Genomic DNA, 21,512 nt, shown 5'->3' on the forward strand with positions numbered 1-21,512 from the left:
GGGGAAACGTCACCGGGGACACCGGGAACACCGAAACCCCCGAACCCCCAAGACCCCCAGATCCCGAGACCCCCGAATGTCCCGGTATCCCGTTCCCGGTGTCCCGGTATCCCTGTGTTCCCGGTGTTCCACTCCCAGTATCCCGTTCCCCGTATCCCATTCCCGGTATCCCGGTGTTCCCGGTGTTCCCGGTATCCCGGTGTCCCTCCCCCGGTGCCCCAGTGTCCCGGTGTTCCCGGTGTCCCGTTCCCCCGGTGTCCCGGTCCCCGTTCCCCACCGTATTTGACGCTGTTCCAGGCCGCGAGCACGCGGCCCCGCACGCGCTGCCCGCCCCGCTCGGTGCCGGGGGGGGGTCCCGGCCCCGGTTCCGGTCCCGGGGGGGGTCCCGGTCCCTCCCCCCCCCCGCTCATGGCGGCGGCGGCGCGCGGGGGGGCGGGGCCCCGGCGGGGGCGGGGCCAGGACGAGAGGGCGGGAAGGGGGCGGAGTCACGGTATGTGGGCGGGATTATGCAAATCACCAATGCGCGGGCGTGGTCACGGCGAGTGGGCGGGGCTTGTGCCGGGACCCCGGGGCCGGGGGGGGCTCCGGGACCGTTCCGGGGTCACTTCGGGACTTTGGGGCGCCCCCGGGGGACACCGGGAGCTCCCGGCGCCGTTTTGGGGTCCCGGGGGGGCCCCGGGGGGGTCCCGGGGGGGTTTTGGGGTCACACGGGAGCCACGGGACCCCCCCGGCTGAAAACGGGGAGGGGTCTCGGGGTCACCGCGGGGTCACGGGGACCCTCCCGGTACCGGCACCGGCCCCGGGGGACTCTTATTGCGGCGAGGGGCGTGTCCGTGACGTCACGGGGCGTGTCCCGGGCTCTTATCGCGGCGGGGGCTCCGCGCGCTGCTTAGTCACGGCCCCCCCCCCCGCCCCCCCGGCCCCGGGGCCGCGGCGCCAACCGGTGAGACCCCCGAAATATCCCCAAAGACCCCCGGGACCCCCAAATATCCCCCGGGACGCGCCGGTACCGGCACGGCACCGAGATCCCCGAAATCCCCCGAAATAACCCCAAAATAACCCCAAAATAGCCCTGGGGACCCCCCCCAAAATAACCGAACCCCCCAAAATACCCCCCGGGATCGGTACCGGCCGGGGAGACCCCGAAAACCGCCCAAAACACAGCCCGGGACCCCCCAAAATAGCGGCGGGACAGCTCCGGTACCGGGGGCGCTGCACGGGCCGTGAGACGGCCACGAAACAGCCCCAAAACAGCCCCAAAGTAGCCCAAAAATAGCCCTAAAATAGCCACAGAATAACCGCAAAATAGCCCCAAAATAGCCCTAAAATAGCGCCCGAAATAGCCCCAAAACAGCTCCGGAATAGCCCCAAAACAGCAGCGGAATAACCCCAAAACCAGCCCCAGAACAGCCCCAAAATAACCCCAAAATAACCCTAAAATAGCCCCAAAATAGCCCTAAAATAACCCTAAAATAACCCCAAAATAGCCCCAAAATGCCGCCCGGGACACCCCAAAATCCACCCCGGGACGCCCCGATATCGCACGGGCTGCGAGAGCCCCAAAATGCCCCAAAATCAACCCGGAGGGAGCGATGAGACCCCAAAAAGGTCCCCGCGGTGTGAGAGGGGGCTGTGTCCCCCTCCCCACCCTCCGTGCCTCAGTTTCCCCGGTTCTAACCCTGATATTTCCCCAAAATCCCATTGCAGGGTGTCCTGTCCCTCTCCGTGCCTCAGTTTCCCCGCTCTAACCCTGTTATTTCCCCCCAAATCTCATTCCTGTCCCACTCCCCACCCTCCGTGCCTCAGTTTCCCCGCTCTAACCCTGTTATTTCCCCCCAAATCTCATTCCTATCCCACTCCCCACCCTCCGTGCCTCAGTTTCCCCGCTCTAACCCCGTTTTTCCCCCCCCACAGCCCCCCAAATCCCCCTCCCCACCCTCCGTGCCTCAGTTTCCCCGCTCTAACCCCGTTTTTCTCCCCCCACAGCCTCTCCATCACCCCATAACCCATTCCAGCTTGTCCTATCCCCCTCCGTGCCTCAGTTTCCCCGCTCTAACCCCGTTTTCCCCCCCCCACAGCCTCTCCGCCCGTCGCTCCCGCCGCCTCCCGGCCATGTCCTGCCCGTCCCCGCCTCTCCCGGAGCTCCGGGCCGAGGTGACGCCGTCGTCGCCGTGCTCGTCGCTCTCCCGCTTCACGCTGTCCGAGCACCCCGCGGCCGCGCTGGCCGCCATGAACGAGCTGCGCCTGCAGGGCCAGCTGTGCGATGTCACGCTGCGGGTGCGGCACCGCCGGGACCTGCCGCCCACCGAGCTGCGGGCGCACCGCGTGGTGCTGGCGGCCGCCAGCCCGGTGTTCCGGGCCATGTTCACGGCGGGGCTGCGGGAGCGCGGCCTGGCCGAGGTGCCCATCGAGGGCGTGCAGCCCGGCGCCATGCAGCGCCTCGTGGAGTTCGCCTACACGGCGGCCGTGGCCGTGGGCGAGCGCTGCGTGCTGCCGCTGCTGCACGGCGCCCTCATGTACCAGGTGCAGCCCGTGGTGGGCGCCTGCTGCGCCTTCCTGGGCGGGCAGCTGCACCCCAGCAACGCCATCGGCATCGCGGCGCTGGCCGAGCGCCTGGGCTGCACCGAGCTGCTGCAGAGAGCAAGGGAGTACATCTACATGAACTTTGCTGAGGTACGGTGCAGCTTTTGGGGGTTTTGGGGGGGTTTGGGGGTGTTTAGAGATCCTATCTGCAATGGGGGTACATGGTGATGGGACCCTGGGCTGCACCGAGCTGCTGCAGAGAGCAAGGGAGTACATCTACATGAACTTTGCTGAGGTACTAAAAGGGTTTGGGGGGCTTTGGGGGGAATTTGGGGGGTTTAGAGATCCTATCTGCAATGGGGATACAGCACAGAGCAACCCTGGGCTGCACCGAGCTGCTGCAGAGAGCACGGGAGTACATCTACATGAACTTTGCTGAGGTACTAAAAGGGTTTGGGGGGAATTTGGGGGGTTTGGGGGTCCTGTCAGCAATGGGGGTACAGCACAGAGTGACCCCAGTGAGCGCCTGGGCTGCACCGAGCTGCTGCAGAGAGCACGGGAGTACATCTACATGAACTTTGCTGAGGTATAGTACAGCTTTTGGGGGCTTTGGGGGGTTTGGGAGGGGTTTGGGGGGTTTAGAGATCCTATCTGCAATGGGGGTACACGGTGATGGGACCCTGGGCTGCACCGAGCTGCTGCAGCGGGCCCGGGAGTACATCTACATGAACTTTGCTGAGGTATGGGGGGGTTTGGGGGGCTTTTGGGGGGCTTTGGGGGTCCCATGAGCAATGGGGGTACAGCACAGAGCAACCCTGGCTGCACCGAGCTGCTGCAGAGAGCGCGGGAGTACATCTACATGAACTTTGCTGAGGTATGGAGGGGTTTGGGGGGCTTTTGGGGGCTTGGAGGGTTTGGGGGTGCATGGTGATGGGACCCTGGGCTGCACCGAGCTGCTGCAGCGGGCCCGGGAGTACATCTACATGAACTTTGCCGAGGTATGGGGGGGTTTGGGGGGTTTGGGGGCTTTTGGGGGGTTTGGGGGTGTTTAGAGATCCTATCTGCAATGGGGGTGCATGGTGATGGGACCACAGTGAGCGCCTGGGCTGCACCGAGCTGCTGCAGCGGGCCAGGGAGTACATCTACATGAACTTTGCTGAGGTATGGTGCAGCTTTTGGGGGGAATTTGGGGGATTTGGGGTCCTGTCAGCAATGGGGGGATCATCCCCCATTTTTTTTCCCTTCAGGTCTCCAAGCAGGAGGAGTTCCTGTCCCTGTCCCACTGCCAGGGTATCATTTTTGAGGCTGATTTTTGCTAATTTTGCCATTTTCTCCCCATTTCCCCAGGTCTCGCTGTCCCACTGCCAGGGTGCCAGTTTTGGGTTGATTTTGAGCTGATTTTTGCCATTTTCTCTTCTCTCCCCCAGGTCTCCAAGCAGGAGGAGTTCCTGTCCGTGTCCCACTGCCAGTGTATCATTTTTGGCGCTGGTTTTGAGCTGATTTTTGCCATTTTCTCCCCGTTTTTGTGCAGGTCTCCAAGCAGGAGGAGTTCCTCTCCCTGTCCCACTGCCAGGATGTCATTTTTGGGGCTGATTTTTGCCATTTTCTCCCCGTTTTTGTGCAGGTCTCCAAGCAGGAGGAGTTCCTCTCCCTGTCCCACTGCCAGGGTGCCAGTTTTGGGTTGGTTTTGAGCTGATTTTTGCCGTTTTCTCCCAGGTCTCCAAGCAGGAGGAGTTCCTCTCCCTGTCCCACTGCCAGGATGTCATTTTTGGGGCTGATTTTTGCCAATTTTCCCATTTTCTCTCTGTTTTCCCCCAGGTCTCCAAGCAGGAGGAGTTCCTCTCCCTGTCCCACTCTCAGGGATGTCATTTTGGGGCTGGTTTTGAGCTGATTTTTGCCGTTTTCTCCCAGGTCTCCAAGCAGGAGGAGTTCCTCTCCCTGTCCCACTGCCAGTGTATAATTTTTGGCGTCAGTTTCGAGCTGATTTTTCCCATTTTCTCCCCATTTCCCCCAGGTCTCCAAGCAGGAGGAGTTCCTCTCCCTGTCCCACTGCCAGGATGTCATTTTTGGGGCTGATTTTTGCCGTTTTCTCCCCATTTCCCCAGGTCTCCAAGCAGGAGGAGTTCCTGTCCCTCTCCCACTGCCAGTGTATCATTTTGGCATTGATTTTGCACTGATTTTTGCCGTTTTCCCCCAGGTCTCCAAGCAGGAGGAGTTCCTCTCCCTGTCCCACTGCCAGCTGGCCTCGCTGCTGAGCCGCGACGAGCTCAACGTGCGCTGCGAGTCCGAGGTGTTCCAGGCGTGCGTGGCGTGGGTGCAGCAGGACCGGGCGGCGCGGGCGCCCTTCCTGCCGGCGCTGCTGCGCGCCGTGCGCTGCCACGCGCTCACGCCGCGCTTCCTGCGCGCCCAGCTCCGCCGCGACCTGGGCCGCGACGCCCTGCGCTACCTGGCGCGCGTCTTCCGCGACCTGGCCCTGCACCGGCCCACGCCGGGACCCCCGCCCTGCCGGACCCCCAAGGTGCGCCAGCTCATCTACGCGGCCGGCGGGTACCTGCGCAGGTCGCTGAGCACGCTGCAGGCCTTCGACCCCGCCGAGGGCACGTGGCTGACGCTGGCCGAGATGGAGACGCCGCGCTCGGGGCTGGGGGGCTGCGTGGTCGGGGGGCTTTTCTACGCCGTCGGAGGGAGGAATAACTCGGCCGAGGGGAACACGGACTCGGCGGCCGTGGAGTGCTACAACCCCGTGAGCGGGCGCTGGGCGCCCTGTGCTGCCATGAGCGTGCCCAGGAACCGCATCGGGCTGGGCGTCATCGACGGGCTCATCTACGCCGTGGGGGGGTCGCATGGGTGCACGCACCACTGCTCCGTGGAGAGGTGAGAAATGGGGGGAAATGGGGGAAAAATGGGGCTGGGGGGGTCCCACGGGTGCACCCATCACTGCTCCGTGGAGAGGTGAGAAATGGGGGGAAATGGGGGAAAAATGGGGGAAAAATGGGGCTGGGGAGCTCACACGGCTGCATCCACCACTGCTCCGTGGAGAGTGAGGAAAATGGGGGAAAAATGGGGGAAATGGTGGGGTACATGTGCACGCACATGCTCGGGAGGGTGAAATGGGGAAATGGGGGAAATGGGGCTGGGGAAAATGGGGATGGGGGTGCCATGGGTGCACGCACCACTGCTCCGTGGAGAGGTGAGAAATGGGGAAAATGGGGAAAATGGGGCTGGAAAATGGGGCTGGGGGGGGGGCCATGGGTGCACGCACCACTGCTCCGTGGAGAGGTGAGAAATGGGGGAAAATGGGGGAAAAATGGGGGAAATGGGGCTGGGGGGCTCGCATGGGTGCACGCACCACTGCTCCGTGGAGAGGTGAGAAATGGGGGGAAATGGGGATAGGGGAAATGGGAAATGGGGTGAAAATGGGGCTGGGGGGTTCACATGGGTGCACGCACCACTGCTCCGTGGAGAGGTGAGAAATGGGGAAAAATGGGGCAAAAATGGGATTGGGGGAAATGGGGATAGGGGGTGCCATGGGTGCACGCACCACTGCTCCGTGGAGAGGTGAGAAATGGGGGAGAATGAGGGAAAAATGGGGGAGAATGGGGCTGGGGGAAATGGGGATAGGGGGTGCCATGGGTGCACGCACCACTGCTCCGTGGAGAGGTGAGAAATGGGGGGAAATGGGGGAAAAATGGGGGAAAAATGGGGGAAATGGGGCTGGGGGGTGACACGGGTGCACGCACCACTGCTCCGTGGAGAGGTGAGAAATGGGGGAAAATGGGGCAAAAATAGGGCTGGGGGGCTGAAATGGGTCTGGGGGAAATGGGGATGGGGTGCCATGGGTGCACACACCACTGCTCCGTGGAGAGGTGAGAAATGGGGGAAAAATGGGGGAAAAATGGGGGAAATGGGGATAGGGGGTGCCATGGGTGCACGCACCACTGCTCCGTGGAGAGGTGAGAAATGGGGGAAAAATGGGGGAAAAATGGGGCTGGGGGGGTCCCACGGGTGCACACATCACTGCTCCGTGGAGAGGTGAGAAATGGGGGAGAATGGGGGAAAAATGGGGCTGGGGGGCTGAAATAGGGCTGGGGGAAATGGGGCTGGGGGGCTCACACGGCTGCACGCACCACTGCTCTGTGGAGAGGTGAGAAATGGGGGAGAATGGGGGAAATATGGGGGAAAAATGGGGCTGGGGGAAATGGGGATAGGGGGTCCCATGGGTGCATGGACCACTGCTCCGTGGAGAGGTGAGAAATGGGGGGAAATGGGGGAAAAATGGGGCTGGGGGGCTGAAATAGGGCTGGGGGAAATGGGGCTGGGGGGGTCCCATGGGTGCACGCACCACTGCTCCGTGGAGAGGTGAGGGTAAAAATGGGTCTGGGGGGGTCTCACAGTGGGGTTTGTGGGGTCTGGGGGGTCTCACAGTGAGGTTTGTGGGGGTCTCACAGTGGGGTTTGTGCCCCTCTAGGGTCTCAGGGGGTCTCACCGTGGGGTTTGTAGGGGTCTCACAGTGGAGTTTGTGGGGGTCTCTCAGTGGGGTTTGTGCCCCTCTAGGGGTCTCAGGGGGTCTCATTGTGGGGTTTGTGGGGGTCTCACAGTGGGGTTTGTGCCCCTTTGGGGCTCTCACCGTGGGGTCTGTGGGGTCTGGGGGTCCCGTTGGCTCTCACCGTGGGGTCTGGGGGGTCTCACCGTGGGGTTTGTGGGGTCTGGGGGTCCCGTTGGGTCTCACCGTGGGGTCTGTGGGCTCTGGGGGTCCCGTTGGGTCTCACCGTGGGGTCTGTGCCCCTCTGGGGGTCCCGTTGGGCTCTCACCGTGGGGTCTGGGGGCTCTCACCGTGGGGTTTGTGCCCCTCTGGGGGTCCCGTTGGGTCTCACTGTGGGGTTTTTGGGGTCTGGGGGTCCCGTTGGGTCTCACCGTGGGGTCTGGGGGGGTCTCACCGTGGGGTCTGTGGGCTCTGGGGGTCCCGTTGGGTCTCACCGTGGGGTCTGGGGGGTCTCACCGTGGGGTCTGTGCCCCTCTGGGGGTCCCGTTGGGTCTCACCGTGGGGTCTGGGGGTCCCGTTGGCTCTCACCGTGGGGTCTGGGGGTCCCGTTGGGTCTCACCGTGGGGTCTGGGGGCTCGCAGGCCCTGACCCCGCCGTGCCCCCCCCCCAGGTACGAGCCCGAGCGGGACGAGTGGGCGCAGGTGGCGCCCATGGGCACGCGGCGCATCGGGGTTGGGGTGGCCGTGCTGCACCGGCTGCTCTACGCCGTGGGCGGCTTCGACGGCAGCGCCCGCCTGAGCTCGGCCGAGCGCTACCACCCCGAGCGGGACCGGTGGCAGCCGATCGCGCCCATGGCCACCGTCCGCAGCGGCGCAGGTGGGGGTTTGGGGGGTCCCCGAGGGGTTTGGGGGGGATTTATGGGGGTTTGTGGGGTGCTGATCCCACCCCAATCGCGCCCATGGCCACCGTCCGCAGCGGCGCAGGTGGGGCTGGGGGGGTCCTGGAGGGGTTTGGGAGGGATTTGGGGGAGATTTGGGGGGTCCTGGAGGGGTTTGGGGGGGATTTGAGGGAATTTGGGGGGATTTGGGGGGTCCTGGAGGGGTTTGGGGGGGTCCTGGAGGGGTTTGGGGGGGATTTATGGGGGTTTGGGGGGGATTTATGGGGGCTGATCCCACCCCGAGCGGGACCGGTGGCAGCCGATCGCGCCCATGGCCACCGTCCGCAGCGGCGCAGGTGGGGCTGGGGGGGTTCTGGGGGCATTTGGGGGGGATTTGGGGGGTCCTGGAGGGGTTTGGGGGGGATTTGAGGGCATTTGGGGGGGATTTGGGGGGTCCCCGAGGGGTTTGGGGGGGATTTGGGGGAGATTTGGGGGGTCCCCGAGGGGTTTGTGAGGGATTTATGGGGGGTTTATGGGGGCTGATCCCACCCCGAGCGGGACCGGTGGCAGCCGATCGCGCCCATGGCCACCGTCCGCAGCGGCGCAGGTGGGGATTTTGGGGGTCCTGGAGGGGTTTGGGGGGTCCTGGAGGGATTTGGGGGCATTTGGGGGGGATTTGGGGGGTCCTGGACGGGTTTGGGGGGGATTTGGGGGAGATTTGGGGGGGATTTATGGGGGTTTATGGGGGCTGATCCCACCCCGGGCGGGACCGGTGGCAGCCGATCGCGCCCATGGCCACCGTCCGCAGCGGCGCAGGTGGGGGTTTGGGGGGGATTTCGGGGGTCCTGGAGGGGTTTGGGGGAGATTTGGGGGGTCCCCGAGGGGTTTGGGGGGGATTTATGGGGTTTGGGGGAGATTTATGGGGGTTTGTGGGGTGCTGATCCCACCCCAATCGCGCCATGGCCACCGTCCGCAGCGGCGCAGGTGGGGCTGGGGGGAAATTGGGGGGTCTCAGAGGGGTTTGGGGGGGTCCCCCCAGGTGTGTGCGCCCTCGGGAACTGCCTGTACGCCATGGGGGGAGTTTGGGTTGGTTTGGGGTCATTTTGAGGCTGTTTTTGGGTCGTTTGTCTCTGAGTTTCTGGGGTGTCTCTGGGGGTTCCTGGGGGGTGGTTTGGGGGTCTCTGGGGGGTTTCTGGGGGTGCTGAACCCGATTTTGGGGGTCCCGCAGGCGTGTGCGCCCTCGGGAACTGCCTGTACGCCATGGGGGGGAGTTTGGGTTGGTTTGGGGTGGGTTTTGGGTCGTTTTTGGGTTGGTTTTGTGTTGTTTTTGGTCCATTTTTCTCTCTGGGTTTCTGGGGTGTCTCTGTAGGTTTCTGGGGGGTCCCTGGGGGGTTTCTGGGGTCGCTGAACCCGATTTTGGGGGTCCCGCAGGTGTGTGCGCCCTCGGGAACTGCCTGTACGCCATGGGGGGGTACGATGGCACGCAGCAGCTGAGCAGCACCGAGCGCTTCCAGGCCGACACCGAGACCTGGAGCTTCGTGGCACCCATGGGGCAGCGGCGGAGCGCGCTGGGGGTGACGGCCTTCAGGGGCAGGATCTACGTGCTGGGTATGGGGGGTCCTGGGGGAGTCATTGAGGGGTTTTTGGGGGGGTCTCTTGGGGTCTGTGTTACCCTGGGGGTGACGGCCTTCAGGGGCAGGATCTACGTGCTGGGTATGGGGGGTCCTGGGGGGCTTTGGGGGTCATGGGGAGGCTTTTGAGGGGTCATTGAGGGGTTTTTGGGGGTCCTGGGGAGGCTTTTGAGGGTTTTTGGGGGGCTCTATGAAGGGATTTGGGTCTGCGTTATTATCCTGGGGGTGGCAGCCTTCAGGGCCAGGATCTACGTGCTGGGTATGGGGGGGATTTCAGGGGTCTTGGGGGGCATTGGGGGGTCCTGGGGAGGCATTTGAGGGGTCATTGAGGGGTTTTTGGGGGTCCTCGGGGGTGCTGAGGGGTCTTTGAGGGGTTTTTGGGGGGCTCTATGAAGGGATTTGGGGTCTGTGTTACCCTGGGGGTGGCAGCCTTCAGGGGCAGGATCTACGTGCTGGGTATGGGGGGTCCTGGGGGGGCTTTGGGGGACAATTGAGGGGTTTTTGGGGGTCCTCGGGGTGCTGAGGGGTCATTGAGGGGTTTTTGGGGGGCTCTGGGATGGGATTTGGGGTCTGTGTTACCCTGGGGGTGACGGCCTTCAGGGGCAGGATCTACGTGCTGGGTATGGGGGTCCTGGGGGGCTTTGGGGGGTCATGGGAGGCTTTTGAGGGGTCATTGAGGGGTTTTTGGGGTCCTCGGGGGTGCTGAGGGGTATTTGAGGGGTTTTTGGGGGGCTCTATGAAGGGATTTGGGGTCTGCATTAACCTGGGGGTGACGCCTTCAGGGGCAGGATCTACGTGCTGGGTATGGGGGGGCTTTCAGGGGTCTTGGGGGGCATTGGGGGGTCCTGGGGGGTAATTGAGGGGTTTTGGGGGGGTCTTTTGGGGTCTGTGTTACCCTGGGGGTGACGGCCTTCAGAGGCAGGATCTACGTGCTGGGTATGGGGGGGTCCTGGGGGGCATTGGGGGGTCCTGGGGGGTAATTGAGGGGTTTTGGGGGGGTCTTTTGGGGTCTGTGTTACCCTGGGGGTGATGGCCTTCAGGGGCAGGATCTATGTGCTGGGTATGGGGGGCACTGGGGGGCTTTGGGGGGTCATTGAGGGGTTTTAGGGGTCCTCGGGGGTGCTGAGGGGCATTTGAGGGGTTTTTGGGGGGCTCTATGAAGGGATTTGGGGTCTGTGTTACCCTGGGGGGGGGCAGCCTTCAGGGGCAGGATCTACGTGCTGGGTATGGGGGGCTTTCAGGGGTCTTGGGGGCCATTGGGGGGTCCTGGGGAGGCATTTGAGGGGTTTTGGGGGGGTCCCATCTGACCCCTCATCCCCAAACAGGGGGCTACGACGGCCACTCCTTCCTGGACTCCATGGAGTGCTCCTCAGGGGAATTTTGGGGTATTTTGGGTGGGTTTCTCAGGGGTATTTTGGGATATTTTGGGGTATTTTGGGGGTGTTTCTCAGGGGTATTTTGGGGGGTTTTGGAGGGGTTTTGGGCTCACCCCATCCCCAAACAGGGGGCTACAACGGCCACTCCTTCCTGGACTCCATGGAGTGCTACGACCCCGCGGGGGTTGGGATATTTTGGGGTATTTTGGGTGGGTTTCTGGGGGTATTTTGGGGGGTCCCATCTGACCCCTCATCCCCAAACAGGGAGCTATGACGGCCACTCCTTCCTGGACTCCATGGAGTGCTCCTCAGGGGGATTTTGGGGATATTTTGGGGTATTTTGGGGTGGGTTTCTGGGGGTATTTTGGGTGGGTTTTTGGGGGTATTTTGGGTGGGTTTTTGGGGATATTTTGGGGATATTTTGGGGTGTTCCGGCTCACCCCCCATCCCCAAACAGGGGCTACGACGGCCACTCCTTCCTGGACTCCATGGAGTGCTATGACCCTGTGGGGGTTGGGATATTTTGGGGTATTTTGGGTGGGTTTCTGGGGGTATTTTGGGGTATTTTTGAGGGATCGCGGCTCACCCCCCATCCCAAACAGGGGGCTATGACGGTCACTCCTTCCTGGACTCCATGGAGTGCTCCTCAGGGGGATTTTGGGGATATTTTGGGGATATTTTGGGGATATTTTGGGTGGGATTTCGGGGGTATTTTGGGGATATTTTGGGTGGGTTTCTGGGGGTATTTTGGGGGAGTTTATCAGGGGTATTTTGAGGGGTATTTTTGGTGGGTTTCTGGGGGTATTCTGGGGGGTATTTTGGGGTATTTTTGGGGGATCCCGGCTCAACCCCTCATCCCCAAACAGGAGGCTACGACGGCCACTCCTTCCTGGACTCCATGGAGTGCTCCTCAGGGGGATTTTAGGGATATTTTGGGGTATTTTGGGTGGGTTTCTCAGGGATATTTTGGGGTATTTTGGGGGGTCCCATCTGACCCCTCATCCCCAAACAGGGGGCTACGACGGCCACTCCTTCCTGGACTCCATGGAGTGCTACGACCCCGCGGGGGACGCGTGGACGGCGCTGACGCCGCCGATGCCGTCGGGGCGCAGCGGGCTGGGCGTGGCCGTCACCGTGGAGCCCTGCCCCCCCCGGGACCCCCCCCCCGAGGACGAGGAGCCCCCCCCGGGCGGGCCCTGCTGACCCCGGTGCCGCCGGGGGGGGCCCTCCCGAAATTCCGCAATTTTTCCCCCCCAAAAAAACCCCCCCCCCCCCAAAATCCATCCCCCCACCGGCGGCAGGGGGGGGGGTTGCAGTGCAGAGACCCCTCCCCAAAATAAAAAAGGTCACAGGAGTTTTCCCTCCCCCTCCTCAAGGTCAGGTTTGGGCGTTTTGCCGATTGCCAGGCGCAGGGAGAATAAAGAGAGGAGTGGTTTAATGGGGAGGGGTCTCACGGTGCCGGCGGCTCGCGGGGCAGCACCGGGGGTCTCCGGGCTCTCCACTCGGTGGGCACCAGCCCCCAGAGGAAGTCGCTGACGAAGGTGCCCGAGTGCTGGGCCCCGTCCAGGTCCAGGGGCACGGCGATGTCGGGGCCGTAGTGAACTGGGGAGGGGGCAAAATTGGGGAGGGCTCAGGGGCTGCGGGGGTTTTGGGTTTTTTTGGGATTTTTGGGGGTTTTTTTTGGTGGTTTTTGGGGTTTTTTTGGGGGGTTTTGGGTTTTTTTGGGATTTTTGGGGGTTTTTTTGGTGGTTTTTGGGGTTTTTTTGGAGTGGTTTTAGGGTTTTTTTGAGGGTTTTTTGGGAGTTTTAGGGTGGTTTTTGGGGGGGGTTTGAGGGTTTTTTTTGGGTTTTCTTGGGGTTTTTTTTTGGAGGTTTTTTTGGGGTATTTTTGGAGATTTTTCGGGTGGTTTCAGGGTTTTTTGGGTTTTTTTTGGGGTGGTTTTGGGGTTTTTTTGGGGTGGTTTTAGGGTTTTTTGAGTTTTTTTTTTAGAGTTTTTGGGGTTTTTTTGGAGTTTTTTGGGGGGGTTGAGGTTTTTTTTGGGGGTGTTTTTGGGGATTTTTTGGGGGTGTTTTTAGGGTTTTTTGGGGGGGGGTTGGGGTGGTTTCAGGGTTTTTTTTTGTTTTTTTGGGGTGGTTTTGGGGTTTTTTTTGGGGTGGCTTTTGGGGGTTTTTTTGGGGTGTTTTTGGGGTGTTTTGGGGTCACTCACCCCCTCGGATGCGCCCAGGGGTCCCAGGGGTATTTTTGGGGTGATTTGGGGCTATTTTTGGGGTGTTTTTGAGGGGTTTTGGGTCACTCACCCCCTCGGATGCGGCCGGGCTCGGCGCTGCAGTCCCAGTCGATCCTGCTGATCTCGTAGTACAGCTGGGCCACGTACCTGGGGGGGATTGGGGGGCTCAGGGGGGGTTTGGGGGTGCCCCGGTGGGTCTGGGGGTGTCTGTGCTCACTCACACATCGGGAGGAAGGCTCTGCTCCTCATCCTCCTCGTCCTGGTTCTGCTGCAGCTGCTCCTGCAGCTCCTGCAGGGCCCGGCGCAGCGCCGTGCTGGGGTCAAGGCAAACACACACACAAAAAACCCAAAATCCACCAAAAATCCACCCAAAAACCCCCAAAATCCACCCAAAAACCCCCAAAATCCACCCAAAAAACCTCAAAACCCACCCAGAACTCCCAAAATCCTCCAAAATCCCATCCCCAGAGCCCCAGGATTTTGGGTTTTGTCCCTGGCACTGCTCAGGCTGCCCTGGGCCTGGCACAGCACTGTGGGGGCATCAAGGCAAACACACACACAAAAAACCCAAAATCCACCAAAAATCCACCCAAAAACCCCCAAAATACACCCAAAAAACCTCAAAATCCACCCAGAACTCCCAAAATCCTCCAAAATCCCATCCCCACAACCCCAGGATTTTGAGTTTTGTCCCTGGCACTGCTCAGGCTGCCCTGGGCCCGGCATGGCGCTGTGGGGGCATCAAGGCAAACAACACACAAAAAAACCCAAAATCCACAGAAAATCCACCCAAAAAACCCCCAAAATCCACCCAAAAAACCTCAAAATCCACCCAGAACTCCCAAAATCCTCCAAAATCCCATCCCCAGAGCCCCCAGGATTTTGGGTTTTGTCCCTGGTGCTCCTCAGGCTGCCCTGGCCTGGCACAATGCCGTGAGGGGAGTCAATGCAAACACACACCCAAAAAACCCCCCAAAAACCCCAAAATCCCCCAAATCCCAGCCTAGATCCCCAGGATATTGTGTTCTGTCCCTGGCAGTGCCCAGGCTGCCCTGGGCCTGGCACAGCTCCGTGTCCAGCTCCTGCCTGCGGCCCCGGAGCCGCTGCGCGTCGGCCTGGGCGCCCCGGAGGCGATGGCAGAGCCCGGCCTCGGCCTCAGAGAGACCTGAGGGGAAAAAATGGGAAATGGGGGGGCAAAACAGGGAAATGGGGGGGCAAAACAGGGAAATGGGGGTGTTTGGGGTCAGGACAGGGGGCTGGGGGGCACTGGGGACTGTTTGGGGGCACCCATGGGGCTGAGGGCAGGACAGAGGCCTGGGCGCTGCAGAGGCGATGGCAGAGCCCGGCCTCGGCCTCAGAGAGACCTGAGGGGAAAAATGGGAAATGGGGGGCAAAACAGGGAAATGGGGGGTAAAACAGGGAAATGGGGGGCATTGGGGGGCAAAAGAGGGGTCTGGGGGGCACTGGGGGCTGTTTGGGGGCACCCATGGGGCTGGGGGCAGGACAGAGGCCTGAGCGCCCCAGAGGCGATGGCAGAGCCCGGCCTCGGCCTGGGACAGACCTGAAGGGAAATGGGGGGCAAAACAGGGAAATGGGGGGGCAAAACAGGGAAATGGGGGTGTTTGGGGGGCACTGGGGGCTGTTTGGGGGCACTGGGGGCTGAGGGCAGGACAGAGGCCTGAGCGCCCCAGAGGCGATGGCAGAGCCCGGCCTCGGCCTGACTCAGACCTGAGGGGAAAAAATGGGAAATGGGGGGGCAAAACAGGGAAATGGGGGGGCAAAACAGGGAAATGGGGGTGTTTGGGGTCAGGACAGGGGGCTGGGGGGATGTTTGGGGGGCACTGAGAGGGCTGGGGGGCAATACAGGGGGCTGGGGGCAGGACAGAGGCCTGAGCGCCCCGGAGGCGATGGCAGAGCCCGGCCTCGGCCTCAGACAGACCTGAGGGGCAAAAATGGGAAATGGGGGGCAAAACGGGGGGTTGGGGTCTGTTTGGGGGGCAATACAGGGGTCTGGGGGGTACCAAGGGGGCTGGGGGGCAGCGAGGGATGTTTGGGGGGCAGTGGGGGCTGTTCTGGGGGTATTTAGAGCTGGTTTGGGGTGTTTTGTGTCACTGACCCTGAGCCAGCTCCCATGCCTTGCCCTGCGCCTCCCTGAGCCATGTGTCAGTGAGGGTTTTGGGGTGTCAGTGAGGGTTTTGGGGTGTCAGTGAGGATTTTGGGGTGTCAATGAGGATGTTTTGGGGCTGTTTTGGGGATATTTTGGGGTATTTATGGCTGTTTTGTGTCACTGACCTTCAGCCAGCTCCCGTGCCTGGCCCTGCGTGTTTGGGGTGTTCGTTTTGGGATATTTAGAGCTGTTTTGGGGTGTTTTGTGTCACTGACCCTGAGCCAACTCCCATGCCTGGCCCTGTGCCTCCCGGATCTGTGTGTCAGTGAGGATTTTGGGGCCGTTTTGGGGTATTTAGGGCTGTTTTGGGGTGTTTTGTGTTACCCACCCTGAGCCAGCTCCCGTGCCCAGCCCTGCGCCTCCCGGATCTGTGTGTCAGTGAGGATTTTGGGGCTGTTTTGGGGGTATTTAGGGCTGTTTTGTGTTACCCACCCTGAGCCAGCTCCTGTGCCTTGCCCTGTGCCTCCCTGAGCCGTGTCAGTGAGGATTTTGGGGTGTCAGTGGTGGCTGTTTTAGGGGTATTTAGGGCTGTTTTGGGGTGTTTGGTGTCACTGACCCTGTGCCAGCTCCCGTGCCTTGCCCTGTGCCTCCCTGAGCCGTGTCAGTGAGGATTTTGGGGCTGTTTTGGGGGTATTTAGGGCTGTTTTGGGGTGTTTTGTGTTACCCACCCTGAGCCAGCTCCCGTGCCCGGCCCTGCGCCTCCCGGATCTGTGTGTCAGTGAGGATTTTGGGGCCGTTTTGGGGGTATTTAGGGCTGTTTTGGGGTGTTTGGTGTCACTGACCCTGTGCCAGCTCCCATGCCTCCCTGAGCCGTGTGTCAGTGAGGATTCTGGGGCTGTTTTGGGGATATTTATGGCTGTTTTGTGTTACCCACCCTGAGCCAGCTCCCGTGCCCGTCCCTGCGCCTCCCTGAGCCGTGTGTCAGTGAGGATTTTGGGGCTGTTTTGGGGGTATTTAGGGCTGTTTTGGGGTGTTTTGTGTTACCCACCCTGAGCCAGCTCCCGTGCCCGGCCCTGCGCCTCCCGGATCTGTGTGTCAGTGAGGATTTTGGGGTGTCAATGAGGATGTTTTGGGGATATTTGGGGCTGTTTTGTGTTACCCACCCTGAGCCAGCTCCCGTGCCCGGCCCTGCGCCTCCCGGAGCCGCCGGTGCAGCCGCTCCCGCCGCTGCAGCCCCCGCCGCAGCAGCTCCTCGACGCCGCCCGAGCTCAGCTGCCGCAGCAGCTCCTGGCTCTGCTTCTCCGCCACCGCCACCGGGGGGAGCCCGCCGGCGTCCTGGCACCGGGGAAACCGGGGGAAAACGGGGAGAAACAGAGAGATAACGGGGATGGGAATGGGACAGGAACGAGGGGAAACCGGGAGAAAACGGGGCAGGGAATGGCAGGGAAAGAGGGCAGGAATGGGAGAGGACAGGACAGGGAACGGGGATGGGAATGGGGAGAAACGGGGAAATAACGGGACAGGGAATGGAGATGGAAACGGGGCAGGGAACGGGAGCAGGACAGGGAACAGGGATGGGAGGGAAACAGGGAGAAAAAGGGACAGGGAATGGCGGGGAAACAGGAACAGGGAGATAATGGGGACGGGAAAGGGATCAGGGAAAGGGAAACGGACAGGGAACGAGGATGGAGAAATGAAAGGGAACGGGGGGAAACAGGGACAGGAATGGGGACGGGAACGGGACAGGGAAAAATGGGGGAAACGAGGACGGGGAAATGACAGGAACGGGGGAAAACAAACGGGGATGGGGAGATAACGGGGAACGGGGAGAAAAGCGGGATGGAGAGATAACGGGGATGGAGAAATGTCAGAGACGGGGAGAAAACGGGAGAAACGGGGATGGAGAGAAAAAGGCACCGAGGCCTGAGGGGGTCCGGACCCCCCCTGACCCCCCGGTGCCACCCCCGGAGCCCGCGCCGGGACCGCGTTACCCCCGCTCCATCCCCGGGGCCAGCTCCCCTCCCTCCCCGCCCGTTTTTCCCCATTATTTCCCCGGTTTTTTTCCCATTTTTCCCGGTTTTTACCATTTTTTCCGCTTTCTCTCCGCGCTCTCTCCCGCGCGCTGTTTGAACCTGGCGGGGCCGCTCCGCGCATGCGCAGCCCCGCCCCCTACTGTCATTGGTCCCGCCCACCCCGCGATGGCTCCGCCCGCCCCGTGTGTCACCGCGCCCGCTTCCCGCCCGCCCCGCGGCCCCGGCGCTTTGGTTCCGGGCGGCGGCGCGGAGCCTCTCCGGTGATGGCGGCGGAGGCGGCGGCGGGCGGGGCGGGCCGCGGGCTCTGGGGGCGCCTGGGGGACACGCGGCTCGGTGAGGGGGACCTGGAGGCTCTCGGGGTGACGGGAGTTTGGTGGGGGGACCCCGGGGCCTTGCGGGGGCGGTACCGGGGAGTTCCGGTGGGGGGGGAGCGGCGATTCGGGCCCCGGGAGGGTCTGGGGGGGTTCCCGTAACCCAGGGGGGGTCCCGGGGGGTCCCCAGCCCCTCCCATTGTCCCGCCTGGCCCCGAGTTCGCTGTGACCCCCCCTGACCCCTTTGACCCCTCCGTGACCCCTCCTGACCTCCTCGGTTCCCGGGTTCCCCTCGTGACCCCCGGTTTCCCCCGGTTCTGCGTGACCTCCCCGTTCCCCGGTGTTTCCCCGGTTCCCCCGGTAACCCCCCCCCGTTCCCGTTCCCATTTCCCGGTTCCCTGTTCCCCCCGCAGCTCTCTGGCTCCGCGCTCTCTCCCTGATTCCCGGTTCCCGTTCCCGGTAATTCCCGGTAATCCCGGTTCCCGTTCTCCCGCAGCTCTGTGGCTCCGCTCTCTCAGATTCCCGGTTCCCGTTAACCCCCGTTATTCCGTTATCCGGCAAGTCTGTGGCTCCGCGCCCTAATCCGCGATTCCCGGTTCCCGTTCCCGTTAACCCCCGTTAATTCCCAGTTCCCGTTATCCCGCAGGTCTGTGGCTCCGCGCTCTCAGATTCCCGGTTCCCATTCCCGTTAACCCCCGTTCTCCCCCGTTATCCCCGCAGCTCTGTGGCTCCGCGCTCTGTCCCGTTTTCCCGTTAACCCCCGTTAATTCCCGGTTCCCGTTATCCCCCGCCAGGTCTGTGGCTCCGCACTCTCTGATCCCGCTTCCCATTCCCGTTAACCCCCGTTAACTCTGATCCCGGTTCCCATTCCCGTTAACCCCCGTTCTCCCCCGTTCCCCCGCAGGTCTGTGGCTCCGCGCTCTCAGATTCCCGGTTCCCATTCCCGTTAACCCCCGTTAATTCCCGGTTCCCGTTATCCCCCGCAGGTCTGTGGCTCTCAGATTCCCGGTTCCCATTCCCGTTAACCCCCGTTAATTCCCGTTATCCCCCGCAGCTCTGTGGCTCCGCGATTCCCGGTTCCCATTCCCGTTAACCCCCGTTCTCCCCCGTTATCCCCCGCCGGTCTGTGGCTCCGCGCCCTCCTCCGCGATTCCCATTCCCATGCATCCCCGTTCTCCCCCGTTCTCCCGCAGCTCTGTGGCTCCGCGCTCTGTCCCGTTTTCCCGTTAACCCCGTTATTTCCCGTTCCCCCGCAGGTCTGTGGCTCCGCGCTCTGTCCCGTTTTCCCGTTAACCCCCGTTCTCCCCCGTTATCCCCCGCAGGTCTCTGGCTCCCCGCTCTCAGATTCCCATTCCCGTTAACCCCCGTTAATTCCCGGTTCCCGTTATCCCCCGCAGGTCTGTGGCTCCGCGCCCTGCTCCGCGATTCCCATTCCCGTTAACCCCCGTTATTTCCCGTTATCCCCCGCAGCTCTGTGGCTCCGCGCTCTCAGATTCCCGGTTCCCATTCCCGTTCTCCCCCGTTATCCCCCGCAGGTCTGTGGCTCCGCACTCTCTGATCCCGGTTCCCATTCCCGTTAACCCCCGTTCTCCCCCGTTCCCCCGCAGGTCTGTGGCTCCGCGCTCTGTCCCGTTTTCCCGTTAACCCCCGTTAATTCCCGTTATCCCCCGCAGGTCTGTGGCTCCGCGCCCTGCTCCGCGATTCCCGGTTCCCATTCCCGTTAACCCCCGTTATTTCCCGTTCCCCCGCAGGTCTGTGGCTCCGCGATTCCCGGTTCCCGTTAACCCCCGTTAAGCCCCGTTCTCCCCCGCAGGTCTCTGGCTCCGCACTCTCTGATCCCGGTTCCCATTCCCGTTAACCCCCGTTCTCCCCCGTTATCCCCCGCAGGTCTGTGGCTCCGCGCCCTGCTCCGCGATTACTCCTCGTCGCTGCGCGAAGCCGCCGCCTCCGCCCGCCGCCGCCCGGCCCTCGCGGCCGCCTCTCTGTCGGCGCTGGCGCTCGGCGCCGCCCTGGCGCGCTCGGTACCGGACCGGGGCTCGCTGGAGGCGGCGGCGGTGGCGGCGGGGGCGGCGCTGGGGGAGCTCCCGCCGGGCTCGCGCAGCCCGCGCGCCGAGCGCCACGTGCAGCGCCTGCTGCGCCTGCGCGAGCGCCACCGCATCCGCGTGCGCTCCTTCGGCATCGTGGCCGTGGCCGGCACGGACCCGAACGGCGCCGAGCCCGCGCTTTACCGGGCGCGCTGCCCGCACCTGCGGCCGCGCCCGTGGGACCGGGGGGCGCTGCTGGATCTGGGGTTCCTGGGCCGGTGGTGGCTGCTGGAGGCGGCGCTGCGCGACTGCGACATCAACGAGGAGGAGTTCGGGGCGTTACCGGAGCCGCTGCGGCGCCTGGAGCCCGGCGCGCTCCGCTCCGAGCGCAACGAGCGCCTGCACCGCGAGAGCCGCGCGCCGGTGCTGCTGAGCGAGGCCGACATCGGGGACGACGGGCAGTGAGGGGTTAATAAAGGGTTTGGTGTGGTTCGGAGTTCTGCGGGGATTTGTCCAAAAATAACAAAAAAAAACCCACAAAAAAACTCCAAAAAAAACCCCCAAAAAACCCCAAAAAAAAACCCAAAAATCATGAAACCTCCCCCCCAAAAAAACCTCAAAAAAAAAAACCCCAAAAAAAAAAAAAAAAAAAAAAAAAACCCCCAAAAAAAACCCCCCCAAAAAACAATGAAACCTCCCCCCAAAAAACCTCAAAAAAAACCCCCAAAAAAACAAACAAACAAAAAAAAAACCCAAAACCCCGGAAAAAAAAAAAAGGGGGTTTTGGTTTTTTCCGGGGGTTGCTGAGTTCTGGGGCATTTGTAGGGAAAAAAAAAAACCCAAAAAAAATCCAAAAAAACCCCCAAAAAAAAACCCCAAAAAATCACCAAAAAAAATCAAAAAAAAACCCAAAAAAAAAAAAAAAAAAAAAAAAACCCGGAAAAAAAACCCCAAAATTTAACCCCCCAAAAACCCCCAAAAAGGGGAAAAACTGCAGCGAGGCCCCACATCGGGCCCTGAGGGGTTAATAAAGGGGTTTTGGGGGGGTTCGGAGTTCTGAGGGGAAAATTTTTCCCCAAAAAAACCCCCCAAACCCCTAAAATTATTGGGGTGTTTATTTAGATTTTTTGGGGTTTTTTTGGGGGTTTTGAATTCCCTTTTGGGGGGTTTATTAAAAAATTTTTAGATGGTTTTTTGGTTTTATTGAGGGAATTTTTTTGGGGTTTATTGGGTATTTTTTTGGGGGGGTTTAAAAAAGGGGGTTTTTGGGGGGGTTTTTTGGGGGTTTATTTAGATTTTTTTTTTTTTTTATTGAATTTTTTTTGGGGTGTTTATTGAGATTTTTTTGGGGTGTTTTTTGGGTGTTTATTGAGATTTTTTGGGGGGTTTTTTTGGTGTTTATTGAGAGTTTTTTGGGGTGTTTTTGAGGTGTTTATTGAGATTTTTTGGCTGTTTATTGAGATTTTTTGGGGGGTTTTTTGGGTGTTTTTGGGTTTTTTTTGGGGGGTTTTTGGGGGGTTTATTGAGGTTTTTTGGGGGGGGATTTTTGAGGGGTTTATTGAATTTTTTTGGGGGTTTTTTTTTGGGGGTTTTTATTGAGATTTTTTGGGTTGTTTTTTTGGGGGTTTATTGAGATTTTTTTTGGCTGTTTATTGAGATTTTTTGGGGGTGTTTTTTGGCTGTTTATTGAGATTTTTTGGGGGTGTTTTTTGGCTGTTTATTGAGATTTTTTTTGGTGTTTATTGAGATTTTTTGGGGGTGTTTTTTGGCTGTTTATTGAGATTTTTTGGGTGTTTTTTGGGGTTTTTTTGAGATTTTTTTTGGGTGTTTTTTGGTGTTTATTGAGATTTTTTGGGGGGGTTTTTTTTTTTTTAATTTAGATTTTTTTTGGGGTTTTTTTTTTATTTTTTTGGGGGGTTT

The 21,512-nt window shown here is 60.9% G+C and overlaps 3 protein-coding genes across 3 annotated transcripts; 2 read left to right on the forward strand and 1 right to left on the reverse strand.

Moving 5' to 3' along the window:
- Positions 1-297: 297 nt before the first annotated feature.
- KEAP1 (kelch like ECH associated protein 1) lies at positions 298-12,222 on the forward strand (the record flags this gene model as incomplete). The annotated part of the gene is given in 8 exon segments (XM_064701558.1): positions 298-854; positions 856-900; positions 902-943; positions 1,987-2,673; positions 4,721-5,397; positions 7,677-7,882; positions 9,315-9,491; positions 11,903-12,222. Coding segments are annotated over 8 exon segments (2,582 nt in total), but the record flags the coding sequence as incomplete, so codon positions are not given.
- Positions 12,223-12,303: 81 nt separating this feature from the next.
- SPC24 (SPC24 component of NDC80 kinetochore complex) lies at positions 12,304-17,864 on the reverse strand. Its single transcript, XM_064701561.1, has 6 exons — positions 17,309-17,864; positions 16,388-16,559; positions 14,138-14,282; positions 13,339-13,428; positions 13,188-13,264; positions 12,304-12,492 (listed from the first exon to the last, which is right to left on the reverse strand). The coding sequence occupies exons 1-6, from the start codon at positions 17,309-17,311 to the stop codon at positions 12,341-12,343; spliced, it is 639 nt and encodes a 212-aa protein (XP_064557631.1). The 5' UTR covers positions 17,312-17,864; the 3' UTR covers positions 12,304-12,340.
- Positions 17,499-20,088, forward strand: TIMM29 (translocase of inner mitochondrial membrane 29). Its single transcript, XM_064701559.1, has 2 exons — positions 17,499-17,590; positions 19,456-20,088. Exons 1-2 carry the CDS (start codon positions 17,521-17,523, stop codon positions 20,055-20,057), a joined length of 672 nt encoding a protein of 223 aa, XP_064557629.1. The 5' UTR covers positions 17,499-17,520; the 3' UTR covers positions 20,058-20,088.
- Positions 20,089-21,512: the final 1,424 nt, after the last annotated feature.

This window comes from Zonotrichia leucophrys, unplaced genomic scaffold (assembly GCF_028769735.1).
Source record: "Zonotrichia leucophrys gambelii isolate GWCS_2022_RI unplaced genomic scaffold, RI_Zleu_2.0 Scaffold_828_21512, whole genome shotgun sequence".
Lineage (NCBI taxonomy): Eukaryota > Metazoa > Chordata > Aves > Passeriformes > Passerellidae > Zonotrichia > Zonotrichia leucophrys.